Below are 15,437 nucleotides of genomic sequence, written 5' to 3' on the forward strand. Positions count from 1 at the left end.
AAACTCAAACTCCTTACTATGGTTTGCAAGGCCTGACATGACCAAAGCCCCGCCCAGCTCTGATCTCTGATCTCTGATACATCAGGGCACCTTCCCCTTACTCATTACCGCCCTGCCACACTAGCCTTTTTACTATTGATGAACTGCCTTTATCTTGGCTTCTGCCTCAGAGTTTGTACACTTGTGTCCTCTGCCTAGAATGTACCCCGCAACCTCCTCTTCTCTGCATGGTCCATTCCCTCAGGTCATACGAGTTCCTGTCCAAATGTTGCCTCCTCAGACAGGCCTTCCCTGACCTCCATCGAAATTAGCTGCTCCTGTCCCCCCTTAGCACCCTACCCTGATTTGATTTTCGCAGACATGAAACAAATATATAATGCTGTTCTTCTCATTAAAAACACAATAAAGAACTTGGCTTTGCTTATTCATCCCCATATTCCCAGAATTTAACAATGGTTCTCAACATAGGTACTACTAACCACTAGAAAAGCATAATTTTTGTTGTTTAGGAGTCTTTCATAGTGCAGGATGTTTTGTATACCTGGACCCTGCTCATTAAATGCCAGTGGAAACTCTCAATTATTGTGACAAAATATTCATTCATATGTCATTGTACATAATTATGGGTACATCTGAAGTATAATTTCTCAAAAATGGAATTATTAGGTCAAAAATATTTATATATTTTCTTTGAGACAGGTATTATAAAATATAAAACTTAAATACATAGACACATACAAATACACCTACATGACTTTTTTCTTTTTTTGGTTGACTTTTGTCTTTAACATAACTTACACAAAGTATTCCAAGGAAAAAGTACATTAAATTCATATATAAACTTAGCACTACCTCTTTTCTATATTTACCTTTCCCAACCAAGAACATTATATATCTTTTGATTTTATTTAGGTCTTTACTTCTGCCTCTTGAAATAACCGACTCATGTTTTTGAAGTAATGTGCTATATAAAAGCACAAACCATACCCACGCTACAATGTAATTTGGTTGATATACTTCTCAGTTTCTAATCTCAAGTATTATTTCCTTATATTATACATCAGGATGCAACTGTGTAATTACCTTGTAAAATTCCATGACAAGGTCATGATTATCAGATCTATCCAGACACTCAATTACTTCTTTATTTCTGTGTGAAGAGAATTTTTACTCCATTTCAAGAATCATTTCTGTATGCCAACAACTGTTCAACGGCCGGTCATCTGATAACATTTACATCACCTGGAAATATGGTATCATTTCCTCTTTGGTGGCTTCTGTGCATTTAGCACAAGATATCCTATGCTGAAAATGTTCCTTTTAATCTTTTCTCTTACTTAAAAATCAATTAAAGGAAACTAAAATTTAGCTTCCTCTACCACAGAGTAAGTACTTTCTAATAGGTACAAATGAAGAAGAAACATCAAAAGGCTTAGAAAAAGTGAAACTTTACTATTCCGTTTTATCAGTGACATTTGGATCAGTCCCTGGTGTACTAATCAAAGCCTGCAATGCTTTAGGAAAGATGAATGCTGGCTCTGGGCATGAAAAAAATTATCATGCCTTGACTCTCTCATATAAGCTCAAGGAAAGATTACTAGTAGGGAAAGAGAAAACAAAGTGAAATAAAGTTCTGTGAAAACAACTTGGCTATATGTATCAAAAGTTTTAAAAATGCTCACACTCTTTCAAATAATTCACTTATAAGAATCCAACTTAAGGAAAAATCAGAAATGTTATCAAAGATATATTTAAAAAGATGTTAACTGCAGCAATACAGAGCGCAGAAATCATTGTAAAACAGCCTTCTACCACTTACAGTACAATTAATATAATATCCAATTAACTGTTGCTAAATATCTCACAAAACAAGAAGTATGGAGCGAAGATGTCCAGGTTTAGTGTACCAGCTCAACGTTGTCACCGAGAAACCATGCCCTCTCTACCGCTCTAATTTGCGGATTCAGAGCAGGTCTGCTTTTCGTCCTTAGTTAGAGCACGTCCTCATGGTCACAAAATGGCTGCTATAGTACACACACCCACATTTGAAATGACACAGTGGAAAGGGGGTCCAATAGCTTTCACCTTGTAAGAGTCACACACACACACACACACACACACACACACACACAACACAACCACCACCACCACCATCAAAAAACAGACAAACAAAAAACACCCAGTGGAATTTCCTTTATATTCTACTGGGCCAAACAAGGTCCCATGTTTACCCCTAGACCAACCCTCTGGTGACAGGGAATGGATTGCCGTAACTAATTCAGACCACTGGGGCTGGGATAAGGGTCGTCCCTCCCTGAAATCAAAGGTTCTCCTCAACCTCCACCCCCCTCCCATTTATTTCAACAAAATAGGGATTTTGACAGTAAGGAAGGAGAAAAAAAGGCAGGCAATGTAGGAGCTGCTATAAACCTAATTATTCAACAACAGAGGAATGGTAAAATAAATTATGGTATTTATACCATCAATAACATTTTTGGAGAAATTTTAATGATAGAGAAAAATGCTTTCAACATGATGTTGAGTAGGGGAAAAAAGACTGCACAAAAGAATGTATAAATTGATCTCTATTTCCTTTAAAAAATATATATACAAATATAAAAGATGAAAAAAGTGCAAGGAAATGTAATATTAACGGTGATCATCTCTGATTTACAAAAGTTTTTACTTTCTTAGATTCTTCATTACCTAATTCTTCTACAAAAAAAATAAGAGAACTATTTATAACAAAAATTTGTACCAGGGGTTCCATTAACCTTATTTTCATTCGACAAAAACATCACACTGTTGCTTACCAAAGATACTGATAAAGATTATTGTTCAATATATACTTTATCACTGTAGCCTACAGAAGTTTATAATCTTAGTGGTTTTAAGTGACTTCCAACTAACATTAGAAATGTCCTACAGTTCAGATTTAAAACTACTATAAAATAGCATTGTCCTTTCAAAGTTTTGATTCATTTATCTCTTGAGGTATTCCAGAAAAATGCTTTAAGTTAGCCAAACATTAAATAACAGGATAAAACCAAATATGAACTATGATTTACTAAGATTCATTCATTCAACATATTAATAAGGTGCCTACTATGTGTCAGGCACTGTGCTAGGTCCTAATGTAAAGAATACTGCTGATAATAAAGAAATACTTTCATATTATACTGAATGAAAGATCTATTCATAAGTATATTTTTTTCTATTAGAATGCCAGCTCCTATAGATAGCATCACCTTATTTTATTCTCAGAGCCTGTCAAAAGTTGATACTCAAGAAACGTTCAGATGAGTGAGGAACAAAATACATAAATATTCTAAATATACTATATGTGTATAAAGTCATATACACATATAGTATATTTAGTGTTCTCATTTTAATTTCTTCTACTAAAAAATGGAAAGCAAATTTTTTTTTGAAAAGACAATATGATAAGTTCCAACACATCCAGTTTAATTTTTACCTCTATACTGAAATAGCCTCTGTCCACATAGTCACCCAGAAAGAGGTAGCGTGTGTTACTAGGTGATCCTCCAACTTCAAACAACTTCATCAGGTCAAAGAATTGTCCATGAATGTCACCACACACTAGGGAAAAAAGACAGGGTAAGGTGGAAAACTATGTCTTAGAAGAGAAAGGGCATTACACCAATAGGGATCGCAGGTTTAAATCACTTTCACTTTCACTAGACTGCTCTATAACTATAGTCCATCTCTCAATACTGAATAATCCTACTGGAAATGAGACAACTATAAATTGTAAATTGAAATACAATTGTAAATTGTATTTCTTCAGTGAACAACAAACATACTAAACAACCTAAAACTGTCTCATAACTCCTAGAAAAATTATCGTATATTTGTTATTTGTGATCGTTTCTCAAATTAGCTCAAATCTAAGTGCCATCGTGCAAATACTTCTCATACCCGTGATTGGAGCATCTACTTCTATCATAGTCTTCTCTTGTCTCAGGATGGCAGCCCCATCATTAATTATCTTTAAGGCTACTTCCTCTTCCAGTCGCCCTTCTTTTACCAAATGGTTTTTCAAAACATCAATTTTAGGTTTCCCATTCTCAAACACTTCCTTCAAAGTAAGCCGTTGGGTTGGAGGAAAGGGGACAGCTAGAAAGAGAAAAAAAATAATTTAAAATACTTAAATGTATAGAGAACAACTGTGAACACATTCCTTTAATGTAACAAATTAAACCTAATATATTACCATGATTCTCTATCCATACCACCAGAACTATGTGGGAAAAAAATCCAAGATACTGCATATCATAAATGATCGATTCTAATCTTTAAAAAGGCCATAGTTAAAGTCAGTCATTTAAAAGGTAGATGTGTACGTGTATATGTAAATTATAATGTTTTACATATAAACATTAAAGATTTGAAGTTGATTTGGTACATAAGCTAAAAGTGAGACAAGGAACTAGATAATACAAATATCTTTCATTTATGGAAAAGATGTTAAAAATGAAACTGGTCAAAGAAAATGAAGAAAAAGAAGTCATGACACTAAACAGGCATTTATTTCTTCCAAAGAACTGACTTAAGGAAACCATGTGTTTCAGAAGTTTGTCATTTCATGATCAGGGGAATCACAGTTGTATACTTTATTCTTAAATGGTAGTTACTTAAAATACTACTGATAACTAAAATACCACTACAAGGATGGAACTCTTCCTGAGAATAACTTGCTATAGTAACAGAACATAATCTTGAGAAGAACAGATATGGGAGGTCTAGTTGTGTTTTCCAATCTAGAAGGTTAACTACCTCATCTTATGCTGGATATAAAGTTTATATAGTCTCACGGTGAATTAGCAATTTTAACAATAAAATATTTTTGACACTTTAAAATTGGCTACCATTTCCCCATTTACCTATGTTATAATGTAGTCTACTTTAGATCTCCTGTGATCTGGTAGCCACAAGTCTATAAATCTAAAAGGAGGGGTTCATTTTAATTTGCGATTTATGTCTGGTGGTTCCACTTCTAGCTTTCTGGAAGTGTTATTAAGAACCAAGTCAAAAATCTATAGGCATTTTAAAATTTTAGACTTGATTTAGCCATACCATTCATTATTTACAAGTAAAGAAAGTCCTATGGTAAGTGTTGTCATACTCTTTGCTACCACTGGACTCATTTTGACTACTCAAAGCTCACTGAAAAAATGATAATAGCTATTCGACCAGTCAATATTACCTCGAAATTGGGAACCACATATAGCCCAGTTTACCCAGCACAGTCCTAGATTTCAACCTCTCTCCTAGCATAATTGTTAATAGTGTCCCCTTTCACTCTCAAAAGTATCTCGATTTGAAAAATAAATGAGTCTTTGGATGGACTATCAATATACTATTTTAACAGGACAATCTATTTATAAATTCAAACAAAATAAGATATTATGATGAGTAATTTAATCACCTGGTGAATCTCCAAGACAAGGTGAAAGGTTAATTCTGAACAGGTTTTCTTAAATTTTTATCAAAATGTAATGGTACTACAATTGTGTTTAACAGTAACAAAAAATCTTTCATAGTTTAGAGATTCTTAACTGAAATATTTTCAGACGAAATTATATGCTTAGTATAATAACATTATACTAAGACAATGGGGGGACAGGGAATAAGCAGTGGTATAGATAGATGAGTTAGTAGCTGTTGAAGCTGGGTGATGTTCGCTTGAAAGTTCACAATCCTGTTATGTCTACTGTTGTAATATGATTGAAATCCTTATAATAAAAAAAAGTATAAAGAATTACCAAAACTAAGAGTATAAGCTTTAAAGAAACTTTTTTTAGAGAAAATGACATGAGGCTCAACCAGGAGAGACACCTAATTTCTTATAGTTGACTTTAGAGAACCAGTCCTCTGAAATTTTAACCCCAAAAAATAGAGAAATGAAAAATTCCACACTTAACTATTCCCTTTTTCATGCTTAATTTACTCTTTTTTGGTTTTTAAACTCTTATTCTCAGCCTTTTGCCAGTTTTGAAATGAACCCCACAGAAAGTCTGCTTCTTTTTAATCTCCCACTTTGTAAATCAAAGAACCTGGTCAATAAACTAAGAACAACATGAAATAATATAAAATCAAATATGTTGGAATCATCAAAAAAAAATCATAACAAAGGTAGTACCAGAGACAAGAGATCCACAGATATTGACTTCTACCAGTAGTAGTATTACTACCAGTAAAAACAATTTTCCTCTAATACTACTCAGATGTAATCAGAGAACAGTTTACAAAAATAGAAAACACTTTTCTTATATATTATAAAAGTTATATAAGTAGAGGTGACAACAACCTAAAGAGCTCCTGAAGGAGAAATTCAGAGATATTTTTTCTTTCTCTCAAATTTTATAGTTACAATTTATTTAAAACAAAACAAGTAAACAAGTCACTTAGTTAAATGAAAACAAAAGCAAGTTTGAAATGGATTGAGAGGATTACGCCCAGCTAAGAGAAATGGGACACAGCTAAGCCAGGAACACTAAGAGGAATTAAGATTGGCTTGGGACATACATAACAGAAAGTTCCAGAAGAGTCCTAGGTTTTTAGGTTAGGGCAAACAAAATCAATATCTGTCAAATCGAGGAAAAAGAATCTTCAACTTTAAAGACATGGGTTCCATTTTCCCCAAGTTACTCCTAGCTATGTTTAGAAGCCCAGAATTCTTCCTCCCTTCTTTTACTAGATAGTTCTATACACACGGTCGTTGAAGTTGATTCATAGAAAAGCAGAATCAGTCACAATCCTGAGAAGACTAAAGAAAATCCAGCTACGTTTGGTCATAAAGGAAATAGCAGGAACTTTCCAATTAAACTTTAAATCTCCATTAAAATATATATATATATGCCCCAGATATATGTCTGTGTATGTTTACTAGGATATTTCCAGTCTGTTTATTTTATCCTGATGTAATTATTAATAGCGCCTCCCTTTACTCTCAAGTATCCTGACTTAAACAACCTATCCAGGAACAACGTTCTTTAGAATCAAATGAGATATTTGTTTAAAATGTAGATTCTTGGGCCCCAGATCTGTGGAATCAGAACTTTTGGGGATCCTGCACAGGCATTTGCATTGTTAACAGGTGCCCCAGGAAACTCCTGTGCACATAAAAAATGGTGTTACTGTGAAATAGAAAAATGGTTAAAAGGAATTCTAAGACAAAACTAGTCTCAAATAATCAGCACCCTTGTTCACCAGCCATCACATAATCATAGTTACTGGTCTTCATATCCTTACCCCTGGTACCTGCTGTGGCCTCATGGATACAAGGAGTTTGGAATTTCTGATGAAAAAAAAAAAAAGAGGATCTAGAGTATAGGGCTTGTAAACTATCTGTGGGGAAAAAACTTAAATCACAATGGTCTGTGGTTTTGTTTTCTGGAATATTAAATTTCTAACATCGCTGGTATAATATGCATAGAATTCTAAGGAGAAAAGGTTGTGATTTAAAAATTTTGGACATAATCAAATAATCTGTACAATGTGTGAAGGTCATAGAAAGATCTTCACAGAATCAAGGAGACTAGAAAATTTACCACCGACAGAGCCTTCTGGAAAGAAAATTACTGCAACACTTACTTTAGGTAATGTTCTATTTCTTGATTTGGATGCTGGTTACACAAGTATGTTCATTAAGCTGTACACTTAGGATCCGTGCATTTTTGTATATTACACTTCAATAATTAAAAAAAAAAAAATTTAATGCAAAATACTTAACTCTAGCTATTTCAGTTCCTCCTCAATCCTACAAAATGTTTCTAGAATTATTTTTTTTCACCCCACTGGTAAATGAGAATCTCTCTTGCCATGGTTGACAACCACATCCAAATCACATTTTCGACACTATGTAAGAAAAAATACAAAACAAAATTTTGTCTTTACCTTCCCTCTCTCCTCAAAAGCAGAAGTACAGTAAGTAATAAAACAGACCAGTTTCAGGACCAAATAACTCAAATAATGATTTTCTGTATGCTTTAAAAATTCACAGAGCTAGACAGCCCAGTCTATCAGTGTTTTAGCAGGGAACTGCAGCGCTGAGGTCCCGTATCAGTCTGCATCTTCACATGAGACATTTTGGCATTACAGTCAGTATAAGGAGCCAGGAGAAGAGGTGGGAGGAGGCACATGGTGCTCCGTTTTACTCTCTAGTTTCTTTTAAGACCACTATTTGGAGCATTTTCTTCTCCTGAGCTGCTGTCCTCCATAAGGATGCCAGAACCACGGGTATCTTATCTCAAGGAGCAAAAGCAAAGAAGAGCCAGTGGAAATGCTGATGTCTTTGGTCCATTAATGACAATATACAAGGTACAGTGAAAATTCAGCTGTCAGGGACCTTCAGAGAATTAGTCAATTTGGAAAGACAATAGAGATTTTTACTATTTTATTAAATATTGATAATATTTGTGTGGGTCTGACACAAAACCTTTAATCTGGATCTAGAGATCAGATATATATCATACATACATATGTAAAATTCAAAAAATAAGAGGCACATGTATAATCTAAAACAAATTCATGTAGAATCAATGAAGTCATTTTTAAAGGTTAGGGTACAAGAAAACTACTAAGTGGTAAGTAATATGTCAAATGACACTTATTTAAAAACTACAAGTGTTCCAGTGTTTATTCAAAAATAAATCTGCACAATATGATCTAAACTGTGACTAAGTAATGCATTAGAAAAGGCAGTAAGGAAATATACTCAAGTATTAGTTCTAGGTAAGACAATTCGAAATTATTTTATTCTTCCCACTTTCCCATTTTTTAACTTTCTCTAATGACCCTATATTACTTTTATAATTAAATATATATATTTAAGAAGTCAGTATAACTATTTCACATATGACATGATCATAATATTCTTTTAAGAAGTCAGTATAACTATTTCATAAACTACTTGATCATAATGATATTCTTTTAAGTGAACTGGAAGAAAATAATGAAAATATAAGCAAGTATTTGGATGACAAATGGTTTTGCTTTTTTTATATCTGCTTTGCCCTACATTCCAATTTTTTCAGTTTTATAAACCTTATAAAAGAAAAGTAACAGAAGCCAAGGGCAAAAAAAAGGTAATCCCATTGGCAATAACTTTTCCTATGTTAATCAGTTTTATATACAAACAGGTAAGACTTTTCTCAGATCAGCAGAGCTGTACCCCAAACTGACTCATCATAATATTCAAAAATTCAACCTCAAATTTAAGTTACACTTATAAACAACCAAGAGTTACTAAGACAACATGGAGGAAACTGTGGCTTATGCTTCAAAACATTAGAAAGATGGTAGACAGGAAGACTCCCCAAGATTCCTAGTCCAAGGTACACACACACCTTCTCCCAGTTATTCCATCAAACAATAATCTAGGCACTGCTGTGAAGGAAGTCTGCAAACATAATTAAGGTCCCCAATTAGTTGACCTTAAATAAGGAGATTATCCAGGTGGGTCTGACACAAAACCTTTAATCTGGATCTAGAGATCAGATATGTAAGAGGTGTTCAGAGATTTGAAACATAAGAGAGATTCCATGTGCAAATTCTCCATTGCTGGCTTGAAGGGAGAAGGGGCCACCTAGCAAGGAATGCATCCAGTCCCTGAATGTCCGCCAGCAGAAATACAGGGACTTCATTCCTACTACCACAAGAAACTGCCAACAACGGGGAAAAAGTTTAAAAGCAGATTCTTCCCCCAGACCCTCCACATGAAAACTCAGCCAAGAGGGCACTTTGATTTTCACCTTTGAGGCCCTGAGCAGAGAAATCCACGCCACAATTGGACTCTGACCCACAGAACTGTGAGCTAAAAAATGGTGTTAAGACACTAAGTTTGTGGTAATTTGTTATACAGCAATATAAAACTAATACAGAATTCTTAAAAGTCAAATATTTTCCTAAGTCCTTTTGACAATTACAAATACATTTTTATATACACAAGAAACTAACACTAGCTGCCTCTTAGAATCTAAACGCATCACATAATCATAGTTACTGGTCTTCATATCCTTACCCCTGGTACCTGCTGTGGTCTCATGGATACAAGGAGTTTGGAATTTCTGATGAAAAAAAAAAAAGAGGATCTAGAGTATAGGGCTTGTAAACTATCTGTGGGGAAAAAACTTAAATCACAATGGTCTGTGGTTTTGTTTTCTGGAATATTAAATTTCTAACATCGCTGGTATAATATGCATAGAATTCTAAGGAGAAAAGGTTGTGATTTAAAAATTTTGGACATAATCAAATAATCTGTACAATGTGTGAAGGTCATAGAAAGATCTTCACAGAATCAAGGAGACTAGAAAATTTACCACCGACAGAGCCTTCTGGAAAGAAAATTACTGCAACACTTACTTTAGGTAATGTTCTATTTCTTGATTTGGATGCTGGTTACACAAGTATGTTCATTAAGCTGTACACTTAGGATCCGTGCATTTTTGTATATTACACTTCAATAATTAAAAAAAAAAAAATTTAATGCAAAATACTTAACTCTAGCTATTTCAGTTCCTCCTCAATCCTACAAAATGTTTCTAGAATTATTTTTTTTCACCCCACTGGTAAATGAGAATCTCTCTTGCCATGGTTGACAACCACATCCAAATCACATTTTCGACACTATGTAAGAAAAAATACAAAACAAAATTTTGTCTTTACCTTCCCTCTCTCCTCAAAAGCAGAAGTACAGTAAGTAATAAAACAGACCAGTTTCAGGACCAAATAACTCAAATAATGATTTTCTGTATGCTTTAAAAATTCACAGAGCTAGACAGCCCAGTCTATCAGTGTTTTAGCAGGGAACTGCAGCGCTGAGGTCCCGTATCAGTCTGCATCTTCACATGAGACATTTTGGCATTACAGTCAGTATAAGGAGCCAGGAGAAGAGGTGGGAGGAGGCACATGGTGCTCCGTTTTACTCTCTAGTTTCTTTTAAGACCACTATTTGGAGCATTTTCTTCTCCTGAGCTGCTGTCCTCCATAAGGATGCCAGAACCACGGGTATCTTATCTCAAGGAGCAAAAGCAAAGAAGAGCCAGTGGAAATGCTGATGTCTTTGGTCCATTAATGACAATATACAAGGTACAGTGAAAATTCAGCTGTCAGGGACCTTCAGAGAATTAGTCAATTTGGAAAGACAATAGAGATTTTTACTATTTTATTAAATATTGATAATATTTGTGTGGGTCTGACACAAAACCTTTAATCTGGATCTAGAGATCAGATATATATCATACATACATATGTAAAATTCAAAAAATAAGAGGCACATGTATAATCTAAAACAAATTCATGTAGAATCAATGAAGTCATTTTTAAAGGTTAGGGTACAAGAAAACTACTAAGTGGTAAGTAATATGTCAAATGACACTTATTTAAAAACTACAAGTGTTCCAGTGTTTATTCAAAAATAAATCTGCACAATATGATCTAAACTGTGACTAAGTAATGCATTAGAAAAGGCAGTAAGGAAATATACTCAAGTATTAGTTCTAGGTAAGACAATTCGAAATTATTTTATTCTTCCCACTTTCCCATTTTTTAACTTTCTCTAATGACCCTATATTACTTTTATAATTAAATATATATATTTAAGAAGTCAGTATAACTATTTCACATATGACATGATCATAATATTCTTTTAAGAAGTCAGTATAACTATTTCATAAACTACTTGATCATAATGATATTCTTTTAAGTGAACTGGAAGAAAATAATGAAAATATAAGCAAGTATTTGGATGACAAATGGTTTTGCTTTTTTTATATCTGCTTTGCCCTACATTCCAATTTTTTCAGTTTTATAAACCTTATAAAAGAAAAGTAACAGAAGCCAAGGGCAAAAAAAAGGTAATCCCATTGGCAATAACTTTTCCTATGTTAATCAGTTTTATATACAAACAGGTAAGACTTTTCTCAGATCAGCAGAGCTGTACCCCAAACTGACTCATCATAATATTCAAAAATTCAACCTCAAATTTAAGTTACACTTATAAACAACCAAGAGTTACTAAGACAACATGGAGGAAACTGTGGCTTATGCTTCAAAACATTAGAAAGATGGTAGACAGGAAGACTCCCCAAGATTCCTAGTCCAAGGTACACACACACCTTCTCCCAGTTATTCCATCAAACAATAATCTAGGCACTGCTGTGAAGGAAGTCTGCAAACATAATTAAGGTCCCCAATTAGTTGACCTTAAATAAGGAGATTATCCAGGTGGGTCTGACACAAAACCTTTAATCTGGATCTAGAGATCAGATATGTAAGAGGTGTTCAGAGATTTGAAACATATGAGAGATTCCATGTGCAAATTCTCCATTGCTGGCTTGAAGGCAGAAGGGGCCACCTAGCAAGGAATGCATCCAGTCCCTGAATGTCCGCCAGCAGAAATACAGGGACTTCATTCCTACTACCACAAGAAACTGCCAACAACGGGGAAAAAGTTTAAAAGCAGATTCTTCCCCCAGACCCTCCACATGAAAACTCAGCCAAGAGGGCACTTTGATTTTCACCTTTGAGGCCCTGAGCAGAGAAATCCACGCCACAATTGGACTCTGACCCACAGAACTGTGAGCTAAAAAATGGTGTTAAGACACTAAGTTTGTGGTAATTTGTTATACAGCAATATAAAACTAATACAGAATTCTTAAAAGTCAAATATTTTCCTAAGTCCTTTTGACAATTACAAATACATTTTTATATACACAAGAAACTAACACTAGCTGCCTCTTAGAATCTAAACGGAAGCCATAACCTTTACTGTACTATGACTCATAAAACAGATAAACTGAACCAAACCAAACCACAACATGCATCAGACTAAACTCAAACTCTAACATCAGACCCTTCAGACCCTTATGTTCCAAGACCTCAGGCAAACTAATTTAACATTAACTCTACACAAATACTAGATCTGGTCTAACACTAAAATTTCATGAGTTCTAGCAACTCATCTAGTTTATAACTTCTAACTAATCCTTGCCCAGATTACAAACTTCCACCCTAAAATCGAAGTCCCTAATCTGACAGCAGCACCCAATGATGCCTATCCTAACTGCCTGCCCTTTTGAGAAGATCCCCAAGTACTCTAGGTCTCTTGCTTTTTGCAGCAAGTTAAATAAACTTTTTTTTTTTTTTTACTACAAATAAATCCTTAATGGTCTTTGGTAGGTGGTTTTGGGGTGTCCTACAATTTAACAACTGGCACTTCCATTAAAATTCTGCTGATCTTGTTTCTGGGGAGACCCATGACTTTGTAATAATGTGCACATATGAGATCACTTGATTTCTAGCTGCTCAAGGCCACTCTGCCTGACAGTGAGGTATCTGAGCTTCAATAATTTTATTGAGCACTTCAGGGTCAAGGTGATATTTGGGTCCTCTGACTTTAAGTCTTATCAGATTGTACTGCTTGTGAGTGAAATTTGGCTTCTACCTAATTAACAGCATTCCTATCATCTCTGCTTGTTCAGTATCTCAAGTGTCATTCATCTACAAGAGGAAGTCCACAGGCATGGCCCAACAACTCCCTTCCAGCCAGCCCCAAAGACTGACAAGTTCAGGCAAATTTAAGGCAAACTTTGCACTCAGTCGCTTTTTCTAAACCTTCTTAAGGACTTTCCTTAGTCTTTATAATCCTGGGAAGTGTTTTGCTTTATTCTGTCTGCCTGGAGCTGAGGTTCTGATTGTTCCTCAATTGATGACAGGTGATTTCTGGTGTCACTCCATGTCTTCTGGAGACACTTGATTGCAAAAGCGTCATCTTTACCAACTGCTGCAGGTCACATGGAGTTTTCTCAGTATGAATCTGTGTCTTCTCTGTACCACCACTATCTGCTTCCTTCACATTTCCAGATTATAACTCAACAAATGGCATCATTTCACCAATAAAGTTTGGATTACAAACGACCTCTTGGGGAACTTTTAACATGAACAAGATTGTTTATTTGAGAGGCATCTTAAAGCAAAAAAGGAAACAATTCTGAATATCTGAATATCTGAATATTTGCACTCTTTAATATGAGAGAGCTTCCAAATACAATTCAAATTCTAAAACTGACTCCCTAAAAGATTCCCCAAACCCCAGGATAAAAAGAGCATTTACAGAACTCAGGCTTGTGTAGGCCTCCCTGATCTCTATTGACTATCCACATTTTGATGTGCCTAAGAAATGCAAAACTTGGAAAAGGCTTATTGGCATAATCTTAAAAAGAAATGAGAGATTAGTTAATACTTAAGTGTGTGACTCCCTGGAAGTTAGAAGATTGCTCAGGTGGCGGGAATTTCTAACACCCTCAGAATTTCTCTCTCACTCAACCTTTAACTGTAATGATGTCTTTCCATTGTACTGATTTTGAGAGATTTCTATTCCTTCAGATGTGTGTGAACACAGGAGAATGTGAATGTACATGTGTTTTTGCTTATCTAGGACCAAAGAGAATAATTCCATCTTAAGAAATGTCTGTGTTAATATGTTGTTAGCTAGTGCTATGGTGGTAATCATTTTGCAATATATGTGTGTCAAATCAACGTACCGGACACCTTAAACTTACACAATGTTATGTGTCAATTATATCTCAATAAAGCTGGGGGAAATTTTTCTGCTTGTGCCAAGATATGAAATAATATAGTGAGTAACTACACTTTATTTGTCTGGGTTTGTAATAACTACAAAAAATGAATGTGAAGGGAGAAATAAACTATGCAAAATTTTTTACAAAAGTGGCCAAATGTGAGAGGTTGATCATAAGGGATAAAGGCTTTTATAGCTCCTTTTAATGCAAATTCTTTCAAGAATAATAAACAGAGTAAAACTAAAATTTTATTTTCTGTTAAAAACAGCAAAATAATTCTTATTCAGATAAGACCTTTCCTAAACCAGTGAAGTATTCTGTTAACTCTCTGTGCTTTTTGACATACTCAAAAATCTTTTTTTTACATTCTTTTCATTTGGAAAAAAGTTAACATTCCTAACAATCACTGCCACTTGTCGCTATGTTTTTAAAGATACTGCCTGTAATTATTTCTTACCTTTGGATAGTCATGACATGTCTTGTCAGTCACTTGACAATTCTCTTGCTTTTGTCCTCCAAATTCAGAATGATAAAACTATTAAGATATTTTTCACACCTACAATATCTTTGGGTTCATACTAAATGACCATCATATAAAACAAAGATTTGGTCCCTACCCTTATTAAAAAAATGTTTTTAAAGGATTATAGAAACTATTTGTTTTGTTTGGCATTCTCTGACTTTTAATTAACTCAAAAATATTGTGAGAGCTCTTTGCTTTATTAAAATTGGGTTAAAAAAAAACCTTAATACATAAAAAGAAAAGTTCTGCCTTCCTAAGTTAATCATGTGTAAGTAAAATGTGTTAAAAGTAAATATGCTTCAATGTTT

At 34.4% G+C, this 15,437-nt stretch overlaps 1 protein-coding gene across 2 annotated transcripts in view; it reads right to left on the bottom strand.

Moving 5' to 3' along the window:
- Positions 1-15,437, bottom strand: part of PPP3CC (protein phosphatase 3 catalytic subunit gamma) — a 78,129-nt gene that overhangs the window by 42,564 nt on the left and 20,128 nt on the right. For both annotated transcript variants that reach the window (XM_011366657.2, XM_011366655.2), the window contains exons 3-4: positions 3,940-4,137; positions 3,476-3,600 (exon numbers count right to left, since the gene is read on the bottom strand). In XM_011366657.2, the coding sequence (XP_011364959.1) occupies positions 3,476-3,600; positions 3,940-4,137 (323 nt within the window). The remainder of the gene's footprint in view (positions 1-3,475; positions 3,601-3,939; positions 4,138-15,437) is intronic.

This window comes from Pteropus vampyrus, unplaced genomic scaffold (genome assembly GCF_000151845.1).
Source record: "Pteropus vampyrus isolate Shadow unplaced genomic scaffold, Pvam_2.0 Scaffold126, whole genome shotgun sequence".
Taxonomy (NCBI): Eukaryota; Metazoa; Chordata; class Mammalia; order Chiroptera; family Pteropodidae; genus Pteropus; species Pteropus vampyrus.